Genomic DNA, 16,524 nt, shown 5'->3' with positions numbered 1-16,524 from the left:
CATTTTGGGTCAAGTTGACTTTTGTTGACTTTTGCATATTAGTCTCGAGCATTAGGATTGTGGTACACTATGAATTGACCAAAAATTGTTAGACAAATATTGACCAACATATAAATATATATAATTAATATAGGTTCGTGAATCTGAGGCCAACATTGCACTTGTTAAATGACGTTATATGTATTTTTACTACGAAATACAGTATGGTGAGTTTCATTTGCTCCATTTTATATATATTTTTGGGACTGAGAATACATGCGCTGTTTTTATAAATGTTTTAGAAATAGGCACAAGTACTAAAACTAATTCTACGTGGGTTTAAACCAGAAATATACATACCCTTAGCTTGGTAACATTAAACTACTTGTCTATGTACGGTAGGCGCGAATCCTAAAGATAGATCTATTGGGCCTGACAAACCCTATCCTGACTATGGGATGCTTTAGTACTTCGAGGTTATTTTAAACACACCTGATCTGGTGTACTTCAGAGGGTAAAACATGAACGTTAAGGCTTGTTACCGGGTGCCTACAACTTATAGAATACTTTTATACACTTGCGAGTGTACATATATTTATAAAGGGAAATCTTGTGGTCTATTAATATATTGAAATGATTGTTATGATAAACCTATGAACTCACCAACCTTTTGGTTGACACTTTAAAGCATGTTTATTCTCAGGTATTAAAGAAATCTTCCGCTGTGCATTAGCTCATTTTAAGGATATTACTTGGAGTCATTCATGGCATATTTTGAAAGACGTTACATTCGAGTCATTGAGTTCATCAAGATTATTATTATGTCAATTATAGTTGGATGTATTATGAAATGGTGTGCATGCCGTCAACTTTCGTTGTAAAGAAAGTTTGTCTTTTAAAAACGAATGCAATGTTTGTAAAATGTATCATATAGAGGTCAAATACCTCGCGATGTAATCAACTATTGTGAATCGTTTATAATGTATATGAACGGGTCATTTCACATAACAAATAAAGGCGGCATTATTTGTCCCGGCATTATTTGTTGCATTATTTTTGTTAATCACCGGTCCGTAGACTTCACACTTCGTCGCACCATGACCACTTATTTTACACTTAGTACACGTTGTCAGGAAGAACCCAGTCGGATGGTATCCTTCACACCTCTGGCATGGCTTCTACCTTTTGTTATTATTGTTGGGATATTTGTTGTTGTGGTTGTTGTTGTTGTTGAATCGGTTGTTATAGTTGTTGTTGGGGTTGCGATTTTTGTTGTTGCGGTTGATGTTAGGGTTGTTGGGATAGTTGTTGCGATTGTGATTGTGATTGTTGTCGTTGTTGTATTGGTGACCCTTGTCACTGGTTTCCTCCCACTTTCTCTTGACTTGTTTCGTGTTGGTCTCTTCGGCCACTTGTTCTTTAATCCTTCCTTCAATCTGATTTATGAGTTTGTGAGCCATTCGACTTGCCTTTTGTATAGAGGCGGGTTCGTGCGAACTCACATCTTCTTGAATTCTTTCTGGTAACCCTTTTAGAAATGCGTCGATCTTCTCTTCTTCATCTTCGAACGCTCTAGGACACAATAGGCACAACTCTGTGAATCGTCATTCGTATGTGGTGATGTCGAAACCTTGCGTTCGTAATCCTCTAAGCTCTACCTTGAGCTTATTGACCTCGTTTCTGGGATGATACTGCTCGTTCATCAAGTGTTTGAATGCTGACCACGGTAGTGCATAAGCATCATCTTGTCCCACCTGCTCGAGATAGGTGTTCCACCATGTTAACGCAGTACCTATGAAGGTATGCGTAGCGTACTTTACTTTGTCTTCTTCAGTGCACTTACTTATGGCAAACACCGATTCGACCTTCTCGGTCCACCGCTTCAATCCGATTGGTCCTTCGGTTCCATCGAATTCGAGAGGTTTACAGGCAGTGAATTCTTTGTAGGAGCATCCTACACGATTCCTTGTGGAATTAATTCCACTGCTAGATCCGAAGTTATTGTTGTTATTTTGCATTGCGGCCTGCACTGCGGCTATGTTCGTAGCAAGAAAAGCACGGAAGTTGTGACGACCCAGAATTTTCCGACCAAATTTAAACTTGATCTTTATATGATTTTGACACTATAAGCAAAGTCTGTAATGTTAAGTCACAAAATTTTTGAACTGTTTAGATGGATTCATTTAACCTTTGACTACTCCCGACGATTCACGAACAATTGTGTGTAAATAAAAATTTAAATATATGTATATAAATATAAATATAAATGTACATGTAATATTTTTGAATAAATAAAAGTACACTTTAATCAATTAGATTATATTCACAAAAGTATATATAATAATTTGAAATAATAAAATATAATTTAAACATTAGAATTAAATATGTAAAATAAGATACAAAATAATTAAATATATATATATGATATCTATAAATAGTTATTATGGTATGTATATTGGAATACATATATAAAAAGTATAAATATTATATATATGTATATATAACTATTTAAATATACATAATTAATAATATGTAATATTAATATTAATATATTAAATTTAAATGCAAGTTACAATATAAGTTGTTATTATTACTTTCATTATTATTATAAGTAGTATTAAAATTATGTTTCTATTATTATTATGATGATTATTATTATTATTTTTACTATTATCATTATAAAAAAAAATTATTTATCATTAGAGTTAATTATCATTGAACCTATTTTTTTGTTATATTATTATTATTTATCTTTATCAATGATGTTATTATTGTTATTAATAATAAATATGATTTATTATTATTATTAACATATTTATAAATCATTAAAAATAAATGTGACAGATATTAAGCATAATTATTGATTACAAGTCGTTATCTGTTTTTTCTTATTTTCTTTATCTGCTGTTAAGCTCGTGATACAAGTCAACATACATATTTCTGTATAAATCGATCATCTCATCTATGTGTGTTAAATCAGTGGACTTCTAATATCATTATCAATTACCTAAATTTCTCTATTTCCTGATTAATTTTTTTCTCTCTCTCTTACAGCGAATATATCTCTGTATCGTCTTTCATAAATCAAAATATCAAAATCAAATCAAATTCCAAAATGTATAAATGTAGATCAGTTAGGAATTTCATTTTAAAACTATCTGCAAAGTTTGGATTTCTAATTCTTCATATTGAATTCGAATTTTTGAGTCAAAGGTTAATTTTCAAAAGTCAAACTTTCGGTTCATCAAGAAATTCGAAACGATTTTGAGGTTTCCAGTTAAATTGATGGTTTGGAAAGTTTCTACGAATGTTTTGAAACATAATTTGTATTATAAACTTTGTCCAAAACATTCTCAAACTCAAAAACCAATTTTTTTTTAAAGATAGTCGCTACAGCAACCGTGGTGTTCTTATATAATTTTTTTCTTTATTTTCGTTTTCAGTTGATTTAAACATTTGATATTGGTTAATTCTAAATAGGTTGAAGTATTTAAATCGTATTTGTAGTAAGTTGAACTGTTTTGGTTCGATTTAATTTTGATGATGACGAAGAAGAAGATAAAAACGAATTTGGGTTAAATAAATACAAGTTAGATAATATATCATAAAAATAGTCGATAGTGCTATGGTTAAGGGTGTTTGCGGGTAACGAGAGGTTGGAGGTTCGAGCTCGGTCCAGGGCGTTTCTTTTTACAAAAAGCTTATGAAGGGGTATACACTTTTATTTTATCTTTATTATTATTATTATTATTATTATTATTATTATTATTATTATTATTATTATTATTATTATTATTATTATTATTATTATTATTATTATTATTATTATTATTATTATTATTATTATTATTATTATTATTAAGTTAGTATTAATAATATGAGTGTTATTATTATTATTTTAGTTATTATTAAGTAATATCATTAACTGTTATTAGTATAATTATTATTATTATAATTAACTAATATAAGTATTTACTATCATTTATTATTATTATTATGATTATAATTCCAAGTATGATGATTATTATTATGATTCTCATTATTATTATTATAAGTATTATTATTATAAGTATTATTATTAGCATTATCACTTACGTTATTATTAGTAGTATCATTATGAGTAATATCACTATCGATATTATATTTATTATTATTATTATTATTATTATTATTATTATTATTATTATTATTATTATTATTATTATTATTATTATTATTATTATTATTATTATTATTATTATTATTAAGTAAGTTAGTTTTAATATTAATATGTTGATCTTGGAATTTAAAAGTATTAGCTAGAGGTTAATAAAATTATAGTTAGATTCTAAACATAATATAAATCCTGATATCAAAATAAAAATGATGTAAGATATTAATTACTACTACAAAGTTTATAAGTCATAAGAATGAGTATAAAGATATATAAAAATTTTATTTTAACATTAATATTATTAATTTTAACATTGTTATTATTATTATTATCATTTTTATTATTACTAATATCATTATTATTATTATTATAATAACAACTATATTATTATTATTATTATCACTATTTTAGTACTATTATAATTATTATTATTTTTTTAAACAAAAGATATTTAATTAACAATAGAATCATTACATATATCATAAGTATATCTAATTTGCTATTTTAATATAAAAATAACATATATAGATATATATAACATTTAGAATAATATATGCATTAATATTTAAATAAGTAGTATATTATATAATTAACGAGGTGCATTGCCCGTGCGTTGCACTGATGACGTTATGGGATGTGGTGATGAAGTCGTTTGACAAAGACTAAGGTTGTTGTAGGCTATATAAACTGTATAATAAACATGAAGGATAGGATGCAAAATTTGTTAACCAATACTGAAGTAGGATTGAAACGTTCAAAAAAACAACAAAGAACATGTGAATGCTAAAGTGCCGGTGAACTAGTAGATTTGTTGGAGTTCCCATGCAATTTCTGTACAGCAGGGTCCATAGCTGATGCAAGCTGCTGCTGTGAAGCATACCTTGACAACAGCCTTAATGCAACCTGTGGGCAAAAATTTTCACAATAATTACGCCATCATGAAAGTGGGGTGCTATAGTGATTACAGTTATAAATAGTGTTCCAAAAACATGAGATTCAGATAAAACAGTAAAAGCTCATAAGATGATGAGTGTATACCACCTGCCCATTCATACATAAAAACTATTGGTGTTGCAATAAATAAAACGAAAAAACAATTTATATAGTTAACAAATTATGTGCATACATAAAGTTTATAAATCTCTCTTTTGTAACTAAAAATGCTGAATAGAAATTATGTATTCCTGTTAAAATTTTCTACACTAAAACTCGTGTAAGCCGATTATTAAAATTATAAGTAAAAAATTTCAAACATCAAAGTTTACAATAAGTTGATTTTACCTGAACATAAAGAAAGGGATGGGAAACAAAATTACTTGGTAACCCAGAGTAAGTAACCGAGCCACAGGTCACCACAGGGTTAGACACAGGTCTAGCAGCACTTTTATTCTCCCAAATATTTATCTGTAACCAAATCGCATTAACAGAAACCTGGGTATTTTTTATATGTATAGAATATGTAAGCTGATCAAATGGAAAAATATGGTTAGGGTTTAGTGGTACCTTTATAAATTGTGGTTCAAGTTGAAGAAGGTTTCTTTGTAGACGACATTTCTTGTGTGGCCCTTCAAAGTCCGATCATCGTCATCGACCATTACTATTTTCAGGCCGCTCAGGTCAGTGACTCTTGAAAGGGCTACGTACAGTTGACCGTGGCTGAAGACAGGTTTTGGGAGATATAGGCCAACAAATTTTAACGACTGCCCTTGGCTTTTGTTTATCGTCCTTGCATAACATGGTCTGACCGGAAACTGTATTCGTTGCATGACAAAGGGCCACTTTGTTTGGGTCGAAGTCAGGACAATTCTCGGTATGATAACTGATTTCCCTACATGGGAGCCAGTGATTATTCTAGCTTGGAGCACAAATTTTTGGAAGTTGGTTATGATTAGGCGCGTTCCATTACACATGCCTGAACTCGGGGATAGGTTTCGTAATAGCATAATAGGCTAGTCTACTTTTAGCTTTAGCTTGTGAGGAGGGACTCCTAGGAAATTTAATTTATTTAAGAATTCTACCGGGTAGGCGTGGTGTTGCTCGATGTTATCTGTTGAACCCTTGCAAATCTCGTCAGAGCTTTTAAATGTCATTGTTGCACCGTTGAGTTTCTTGAACATGTGTTTGTTAATCTGGTCAGCGTCATCATTTCGGGGTGTCAAGATTGCGCGTTCACGCAAATATTCTTCATCTTCTTGTCTTACAGTGTAATCTGGGAATATTGTGTCAACAATGGTTTCAATGCGTGATTTTTCGGATCTGACAATGTATTCATCGGGAATCTTTATCCACGTTGGTTCGTCCTCTCCATCTTTACGCCTTGCTTGAACTTTACCTTCTCCTACATCCAGCACCCATTTATTGAAGGCGTGTTTTCGGGTATCATGGTGACCATCAGAATTGTATTCGTTGACGCGCATGATGCGGGAAAGGGTATGCAGCTGACAGTATTGCCATAGATCCGATCTATTGATGCATGCCTGAATAATGTCTTGTCTCTTGCCTTTTGGTATCACGGGTAAGATTTGCCGGAAGTCTCCCCCTAATAGGATAGGCATACCCCCAAATAGCTTCGACCTGTTTGCATCGTCCTTAGCGCCCAAAATGTCGCGCAAGGTTTTGTCTAATGCCTCGAAAGCAAACCTTTGAGTCATTGGGGCTTTATCCCAGATGATTAATCTGACTTCCTGAATAAGGGTTGCCAGGTGTGTTTTTTGTTTTATACCACACGTACTATTTTCCATCAATTCGAGAGGGATCACGAAGCGACTATGGGCTGTTCGGCCGCCTGGTAACAGAAGGGAAGCGATACCTTCATTTTTTTTTTTAGTGTTCTAAGGGCTTCAATTAATAAATGGATTGAAAGAATTGAACTGGGTGTGTTGGGGAGCATGCAATAACGGAATCTAAATACAAATTAACATACCGAAAAAGAGAAATACAAATATACCCGATGATGCGACCGCAAGGACAATCATTCTTTCAGCTCGTAATTTTGCAAGTACAGCGGTATATAGGAATGTCTTGCCAGTGCCACGTGGACCATATAAGAAGAAAAGCCCTCCTTTTTTCTGTGTGACGGCTGCTATGACATGTTGATAGCAGTTTACAAATGGTCAATTATTCGGTTTAAAAAAAGAAAAGGGCATCGGGGTTGAGGAAGGGTTGCCGACTCCCACCAGGAATAGAAAAGGGAAAAATGCCCATGTTCCTGTGTTGTGGATACCATAACCTGTAGGTATTATTTTTTAAAAAAATTGTATTTAAAAATTTTAAGCAAAGGATGACAACCTGTTGGCAAAGGATGACAGATACCTGGTAATGAATAGCAAGTTGTTCTGGGTTGAGAGAACTGAAGAGGGTTTCATGTAAAATATGCATGTCTTTTATGTTGTAGTTTAACTCTTCTCGAATCAGCCGGTTGTCCATTTGCGTAAGCATAGATGGGTCGGGTTGTGGGAGGTCAGGGTAATCATCTAATGATTTTCCATTTTTATTTAATATGCCCTGTATTTCGACCAAGCAATAATTCTTAAGTTGTGCGTCGATGAGGATTAGATCAGGGAAGTTGAATAATTTTCTTTTCTTACGAAGAGTGTCGTCCGATAACGCCTGCCAATGTGAATCCCATAGTTGTAATGGCTTACTGACATTGCAAAACAGTAGCAGGGTGACGAATAATTTGGGAAGTTGGACGCTCGAAGCCTATAATGTTGCTTCTGAGATAGCATGTGACCATTCTCTGTCATCATTTACCAAACCATATGCAAAGCAAGCGTCCTTAAAGGTTGGGTGTAAGAAACTGTGCGTATTTTTTCAAATGAACGGGGACCTTTTACTATGTTAAGCAGCATACGTAAATAATAACGTTAACTGGAGGCAGGGTTTGAGTACACTATACGACCAATGCTGGTTCTAAGCTTTCTCGGGGTCCACATTTTGGCATCCTGATTCCATACGTAATGTTTAGGGAGTTTGGCGTACGTAAGTGTTCGGGCAAAGTCATCATGTTTGTTAAGCTCAAACCACTGCGTGAACATTGTTTCCTTAATACTTTCCCTTTTTAATAGGGCCGGGAGTTTTTGTGAATCACGGAGTGTGATCGATTGCTGATTCGGCAGGTGAAACGACAATTTTATGACCGACGGTTTCGAGTAGTGGATGTCGTATGAAAACAACCTGCAAACGGCCTCACATGGCGATAAATAACGACAATCCAAATAATTCTTTATCTCGTCAACCTTAAATATGTCTTCTACTCGAGTACCCCCACCGCTGGGTACCATGTTTTCTTGTATGACAATTGTTGCGCGGTCCGGGCCCTTGTTCAAGTATTTAAATAAATATTTGATTGCCCAAGATCTATTACACCACTCTACATTTATATGTGTATTGTATTTTAGAAGTAGGTATTGGTTGTATGGAACCACAAAACTGTTATCTAGTGGGGTGTTGTTCTTTTTAAATTTGATCCCGTTGTTTCGGCGCCTATAGTTAGCATATCCTTCTCCGTCAATTGTTTTTTCTGCGTAGTATGGTTTCGGGAAATGTTTAGAACACTGTTTGTCAATAATGCAAGGTGCATCCGTGTGCGTTCCACCGCAAGGCCCATGTAACATGTATTCGGTTACAGCCCTAAACCCTTCGGAATCATTTATATGTGATGGTATTTCTGCTGATATAAGGTCATCAATGTCAGACGGTACTCTGCACTTGTGAGCAGATGTTAACCATATTAAGTTATGCACGTGAGGCAATCCGCGTTTTTGAAATTCGATGATGTATATATCTGTCAAAATGGAACCAAAAAATTAGGTTGCATATTCGAGAAAATGCTAGAAAACCTTAATTATCAAGCAAACAGTACATTATTATTAGGGTCCATGAAATGCTGAATATGATCATGTATTAATTATATTAATTGTATGACCCGTTGGCTTCAAAAGATGGTAAGGCAGATGCATACCTGTAGGGCAAGGATACAGTATGTGTGATTTGTAACTCGGATGTACCTAATTCATTGTGTCAAAAAATTCAACCTATATACATCTACCTAAGTATTTACTGAAGCGTGATAAAGTGCTGCTTTCACCTTTTACTTCCAATTTTGATTCATATGGAAATGCTTAAATGTTAATGCAAATGTACAAAATAGTATCATAAAAGGCGGGTTAATAGAACGCGAACGTTCGGCTGCAGGCGTGGTGGTATAAAGGGGAAAATATATAATAAGCAAAGCCTCCATTTTATTAACATTGAATATAAATAAATTTTATTAAAATTACCTGCTTGGTTTGTTTCGAAGATTTGGTTCTTCATTATATCAGTCATCAAGCCATCTAGTTTTTGCTTGAAAACCCTAGCTACAATTTCTGGGCGGTCCGTTGATCGCTGACCCTCAATATAGCAGAGCATAGTGTCGATTTCAGGCCATCTAGGGTTAGATGTAAAAGTGATGAATAAATCTGGGTTGTCGTATTCCCGACACAAAGCCATCACGTCTTGATAGTTTTGCACCATATAACGGGGGCTACCTGTGTGGGATGACGGTAAAATTATGCGCTTTCCAATAGAAGCAGCCGATGTGTCGCCCCTGGTTACTACATCACAGACATTATTGTATAGGTCAATGCGTAGCTCGTTTTGGTGGTGCCGCAGCCACTTTAACCGTTGTTCTTCTACAGCCGTATAAGCATCCACCAAGTACTGTTGGAATAATTGTCCACCCCTAAGGATAGTGGTGGCCTCACTTTCACATTGTTGGATTCGATAACAATAGAATTCTCTCATGGTAACGTGATCGCGGTTTGTTTGTCGCCTTCCACTATTACTGTGGTATGGGATTTCTTCATGATAGCCGGTTTCTCCATAGGGAAACAGTAACGAGTACTGCAGTGCCATGTATAACTGGTGCAGTTTCGAAATTCTCTGTGGTGTGCCATTTTTTTTAGGACAACGATATCCCGTGTTGAATTACAGTTGCCAAAGTCGCTAGTGATGAGTGCAGCCACTTCAGCGACAATGGGTGAATTATATTGCCGGGAGGTGGTTACCTTCGCGAGCAGGCGGAGCCCGCACTCAGAGCTGGTATTATTAGCTGACCAATCACGGGCCATACGAAATGCCTGGGCAACGGCGCTTGATTCATCAAGCATGCTAATGAGATTGTTGGATAATATCTCATCGAGTGACCCTATTGAGTCTGCGCCCAGAAATGCAGACAATCGGTTTTTTGCCTCATTTTGGGTGTCGTAGAAATACAATTGTGCATATCGTGGCTGAGCCCCTTCCTCGGGTAGAAGAGAGCCGATTCTATGGTATGTGTAGTGACCCGAACTTTTCCATGTTTATATATATTAATTGAGATTGATATTTACATGATTAAATGTTTCCAACATGTTAAGCAATCAAACTTGTTAAGACTTGATTAATTGAAATATGTTTCATATAGACAATTGACCACCCAAGTTGACCGGTGATTCACGAACGTTAAAACTTGTAAAAACTATATGATGACATATATATGGATATATATATAGTTAACATGATACTATGATAAGTAAACATATCATTAAGTATATTAACAATGAACTACATATGTAAAAACAAGACTACTAACTTAATGATTTTTAAACGAAACATATATGTAACGATTATCGTTGTAAAGACATTTAATGTATATATATATATATCATATTAAGAGATATTCATACATGATAATATCATGATAATATAATAATTTAAAATCTCATTTGATATTATAAACATTGGGTTAACAACATTTAACAAGATCGTTAACCTAAAGGTTTCAAAACAACACTTACATGTAACGACTAACGATGACTTAACGACTCAGTTAAAATGTATATACATGTAGTGTTTTAATATGTATTTATACAATTTTGAAAGACTTTAATACACTTATCAAAATACTTCTACTTAACAAAAATGCTTACAATTACATCCTCGTTCAGTTTCATCAATAATTCTACTCGTATGCACCCGTATTCGTACTCGTACAATACACAGCTTTTAGATGTATGTACTATTGGTATATACACTCCAATGATCAGATCTTAGCAGCCCATGTGAGTTACCTAACACATGTGGGAACCATCATTTGGCAACTAGCATGAAATATCTCATAAAATTACAAAAATATGAGTAATCATTCATGACTTATTTACATGAAAACAAAATTACATATCCTTTATATCTAATCCATACACCAACGACTAAAAACACCTACAAACACTTTCATTCTTCAATTTTATTCATCTAATTGATCTCTCTCAAGTTCTATCTTCAAGTTCTAAGTGTTCTTCATATATTCTACAAGTTCTAGTTACATAAAATCAAGAATACTTTCATGTTTGCTAGCTCACTTCCAATCTTGTAAGGTGATCATCCAACCTCAAGAAATCTTTGTTTCTTACAGTAGGTTATCATTCTAATACAAGGTAATAATCATATTCAAACTTTGGTTCAATTTCTATAACTATAACAATCTTATTTCAAGTGATGATCTTACTTGAATTTGTTTTCGTGTCATGATTCTGCTTCAAGAACTTCGAGCCATCCAAGGATCCGTTGAAGCTAGATCCATTTTTCACTTTTCCAGTAGGTTTATTCAAGGAACTTAAGGTAGTAATGATGTTCATAACATCATTCAATTCATACATATAAAGCTATCTTATTCGAAGGTTTAAACTTGTAATCACTAGAACATAGTTTAGTTAATTCTAAACTTGTTCACAAACAAAAGTTAATCCTTCTAACTTGACTTTTAAAATCAACTAAACACATGTTCTATATCTATATTATATGCTAACTTAATGATTTAAAACCTGGAGACACGAAAAACACTGTAAAACCGGATTTACGCCGTCGTAGTAACACCGCGGGCTGTTTTGGGTTAGTTAATTAAAAACTATGATAAACTTTGATTTAAAAGTTGTTATTCTGAGAAAATGATTTTTATTATGAACATGAAACTATATCCAAAAATTATGGTTAAACTCAAAGTGGAAGTATGTTTTCTAAAATGGTCATCTAGACGTCGTTCTTTCGACTGAAATGACTACCTTTACAAAAACGACTTGTAACTTATTTTTCCGACTATAAACCTATACTTTTTCTGTTTAGATTCATAAAATAGAGTTCAATATGAAACCATAGCAATTTGATTCACTCAAAACGGATTTAAAATGAAGAAGTTATGGGTAAAACAAGATTGGATAATTTTTCTCATTTTAGCTACGTGAAAATTTGTAACAAATCTATTCCAACCATAACTTAATCAACTTGTATTGTATATTATGTAATCTTGAGATACCATAGACACGTATACAATGTTTCGACCTATCATGTCGACACATCTATATATATTTCGGAACAACCATAGACACTCTATATGTGAATGTTGGAGTTAGCTATACAGGGTTGATGTTGATTCCAAAATAATACTGAGATACGTATACACTGGGTCGTGGATTGATTCAAGATAATATTTATCGATTTATTTCTGTACATCTAACTGTGGACAACTAGTTGTAGGTTACTAACGAGGACAGCTGACTTAATAAACTTAAAACATCAAAATATATTAAAAGTGTTGTAAATATATTTTGAACATACTTTGATATATATGTATATATTGTTATAGGTTCGTGAATCAACCAGTGGCCAAGTCTTACTTCCCGACGAAGTAAAAATCTGTGAAAGTGAGTTATAGTCCCACTTTTAAAATCTAATATTTTTGGGATGAGAATACATGCAGGTTTTATAAATGATTTACAAAATAGACACAAGTACGTGAAACTACATTCTATGGTTGAATTATCGAAATCGAATATGCCCCTTTTTATTAAGTCTGGTAATCTAAGAATTAGGGAACAGACACCCTAATTGACGCGAATCCTAAAGATAGATCTATTGGGCCTAACAAACCCCATCCAAAGTACCGGATGCTTTAGTACTTCGAAATTTATATCATATCCGAAGGGTGTCCCGGAATGATGGGGATATTCTTATAAATGCATCTTGTTAATGTCGGTTACCAGGTGTTCACCATATGAATGATTTTTATCTCTATGTATGGGGTGTGTATTGAAATATGAAATCTTGTGGTCTATTATTATGATTTGATATATATAGGTTAAACCTATAACTCACCAACATTTTTGTTGACGTTTTAAGCATGTTTATTCTCAGGTGATTATTAAGAGCTTCCGCTGTCGCATACTTAAATAAGGACGAGATTTGGAGTCCATGCTTGTATGATATTGTATAAAAACTGCATTCAAGAAACTTATTTTGTTGTAACATATTTGTATTGTAAACCATTATGTAATGGTCGTGTGTAAACAGGATATTTTAGATTATCATTATTTGATAATCTACGTAAAGCTTTTTAAACCTTTATTGATGAAATAAAGGTTATGGTTTGTTTTAAAATGAATGCAGTCTTTGAAAAACGTCTCATATAGAGGTCAAAACCTCGCAACGAAATCAATTAATATGGAACGTTTTTAATCAATAAGAACGGGACATTTCAGTTGGTATCAGAGCGTTGGTCTTAGAGAACCAGAATTTTGCATTAGTGTGTCTTATCGAGTTTGTTAGGATGCATTAGTGAGTCTGGACTTCGACCGTGTCTACTTGAAAAATGATTGCTTAACAAATTTTGTTGGAAACTATATATTTTTAACATGTGAATATTATGTGATATATTAATCTCTTAACGCGTTTGATATTATGTGATAGATGTCTACCTCTAGAACAAGTCCCATTGACTCACCTAATAATAATGAAGAGTCAAATGTAAATTGGAATGATTCGTGGACTGATTCACAAGTTCCCGAAGAGGAACCGGAAGAAGAGTCGGAACCAGAAGAAGAATCGGAACCGGAAGAAGAATCGGAACCGGATGAAGAAATAGAACCGGTGGGGGAAATAATAAAATGGTTAAGTAAAAGAAAATCCTCAACCAACCGACCAAGGTTAATTATGGTCAATGGTGTTTCCGCCAAGGAAGCAAAATATTGGGAGGATTACCAATTCTCCGATGAATCGGATTCCGACGAGAATTCCGATGATGTTATAGAAATTACCCCAACTGAATTTAAAAAGGCAAAAGAAAATAATAAGGGAAAGGGCATAAAAATAGAGAAATCTAATTCCAACCCCGATGAACTTTATATGTATCGTCAACCCCCGAAGTCCTTAAGTTGTAACAATGACCCGGGAACCTCTAAACCACCAGGTTTTTCTAAACCAATGTGGATAACGACGGCTCGTATTAGGGGAACATCATATATCCCTAGAAACTTGGCAAAACGAACCAAAACCGAAGAAGAAGAAACAAGCGAGTTGGAATAAGATAGCTGTATTCGTGTGGTGTAATATATGTAATATAGTGTGCTTATGCTTTATGATATATGTAAAAATTGCTTGTATTAATAAGTATTTTTTTTATGAATCTAACTCTTGTCTATTTTACAGTATAAAAAGACAAAATGGATAGACAACCCAATATTTTAAGAGACCTACCCGGAGACATGATTGATGAAACCTTGTCTAGAGTCGGTCAGAATTCTTTGGCACAACTATTTAAGGCGAGATCAGTTTGTAAGACATTCGAAGAACGTTCCAAGAATGCCTTGGTTTATAAAAGGCTTTCGTTCGAAAGATGGGGGATATCACATTGGGAAATCCATAAGTTACGATGTGTTTACTTTGACGCATATATTGCGGGGAACCCAAATGCTATTTTACGCAATGGGTTAAGAAATTATTTTGACTCAATATATCCGAATATTGGACTTCGTGATTTAGAAAAAGCGGCTAACATGCAACATAAAGAAGCATGTTATGCTTACGGATTAGTAATGTTCGCTTCTCACCAAAGTGAGAACAAGAACATCGGCCTACAACTATTAAACAAAACGTTCCCACAAGTGACGGAGTCGGTAATTGGGGTAAGAAATGAGGTTTTTAGATTGTTACGGGACTGTTGGACATTACGTAACCCTCGTCCCTTTGACGACGTTACAACACGCTGTCTTATCAACGGCCATAATGGTTATGTTCCACAAGACCAAGGATGGGAAGTAGTCCTAGTAAAACCAGAATGCATGACTTGTTTCTGGACGTATGAATTACGTGTCTTTATTGCCTTTGCTGAACGACTTGTGTACTAGCTAGAATTATCTTCACAACTATCTTGTATCAAAGTTATTGTGTGCTATATTTCATTCTTTATGTAAAATAAGCGGTATTGTAAGTTTGTAAAATATTGTATAAAAGTTTGAACGCGAAATATTATTATAATCAGTTTTTCATATAGAATTGTAGTAGTTGAATTGTATATTAGCTACTAAGTATGAACTTAACGGGTAGGTACTACCCGAATTTAAACTTATAAAACGCTAATATGAAGAAAAAGCTTTTATAAATGAGTTCATATTATGCTCCAAAATACTATTAACTACTCTTAATATTCTGTATGATTAACTTGTTCCATTTGACTATTTTGAAGGAAATGGCACCGACTACTCGACACACCGTGAATATGAATGAAGAGGAATTCCGTACTTTTTTAGCTTCAAACATAGCCGCAGTACAGGCTGCGCTACATACCAACAATAACCTTGGATCTAGCAGTACAGGAAATCGTGTAGGATGCACCTACAAAGAATTCACTGCCTGCAAACCTTTGGAATTTGATGGAACCGAAGGACCGATCGGATTGAAACGGTGGACCGAGAAGGTTGAATCGGTGTTTGCCATAAGTAAGTGTACTGAAGAGGACAAAGTGAAGTACGCTACGCATACCTTCACAGGTTCTGCGTTAACATGGTGGAATACCTATCTAGAGCAAGTGGGACAAGACGATGCGTACGCACTACCGTGGTCAGCATTCAAGCACTTGATGAACGAGAAGTACCGTCCCAGAACCGAGGTCAATAAGCTCAAGACAGAACTTAGAGGGTTACGAACCCAAGGATTTGATATTACCACGTATGAAAGACGATTCACAGAATTGTGCCTATTGTGTCCGGGAGCGTTCGAAGATGAGGAAGAGAAGATCGACGCGTTTGTGAAAGGATTACCGGAAAGAATCCAAGAAGATATAAGTTCACACTAGCCCGCCTCCATACAACAGGCATGTAGAATGGCTCACAAACTAGTGAACCAGATTGAAGAAAGAATTAAAGAACAGACTGCTGAAGAGGCCAATGTGAAGCAAGTCAAAAGAAAGTGGGAGGAAAACGGTGATAAGAATCACCAATATAACAACAACAGCAATTACAACAATAATCGCAACAATTATCCCAACAATCGCAACATCAATCGCAACTACAACAAACGGCCCAACAATAACAACAACAACA

At 34.1% G+C, this 16,524-nt stretch overlaps 1 protein-coding gene across 1 annotated transcript; it reads right to left on the bottom strand.

The window, feature by feature from the left end:
• Positions 1 to 4,915: 4,915 nt before the first annotated feature.
• On the bottom strand, positions 4,916 to 10,030 carry LOC139841354 (uncharacterized). The gene is made up of 9 exons (XM_071831576.1): positions 9,415 to 10,030; positions 8,024 to 8,918; positions 7,886 to 7,931; positions 7,445 to 7,741; positions 7,356 to 7,361; positions 7,056 to 7,200; positions 6,151 to 6,941; positions 5,414 to 5,536; positions 4,916 to 5,035 (listed from the first exon to the last, which is right to left on the bottom strand). The coding sequence occupies exons 1-9, from the start codon at positions 10,028 to 10,030 to the stop codon at positions 4,916 to 4,918; spliced, it is 3,039 nt and encodes a 1,012-aa protein (XP_071687677.1).
• Positions 10,031 to 16,524: the final 6,494 nt, after the last annotated feature.

Source organism: Rutidosis leptorrhynchoides, chromosome 4 (assembly GCF_046630445.1).
Source record: "Rutidosis leptorrhynchoides isolate AG116_Rl617_1_P2 chromosome 4, CSIRO_AGI_Rlap_v1, whole genome shotgun sequence".
Classification (NCBI taxonomy): Eukaryota; Viridiplantae; Streptophyta; class Magnoliopsida; order Asterales; family Asteraceae; genus Rutidosis; species Rutidosis leptorrhynchoides.
This window is presented reverse-complemented; position numbering and strand designations above follow the sequence as displayed.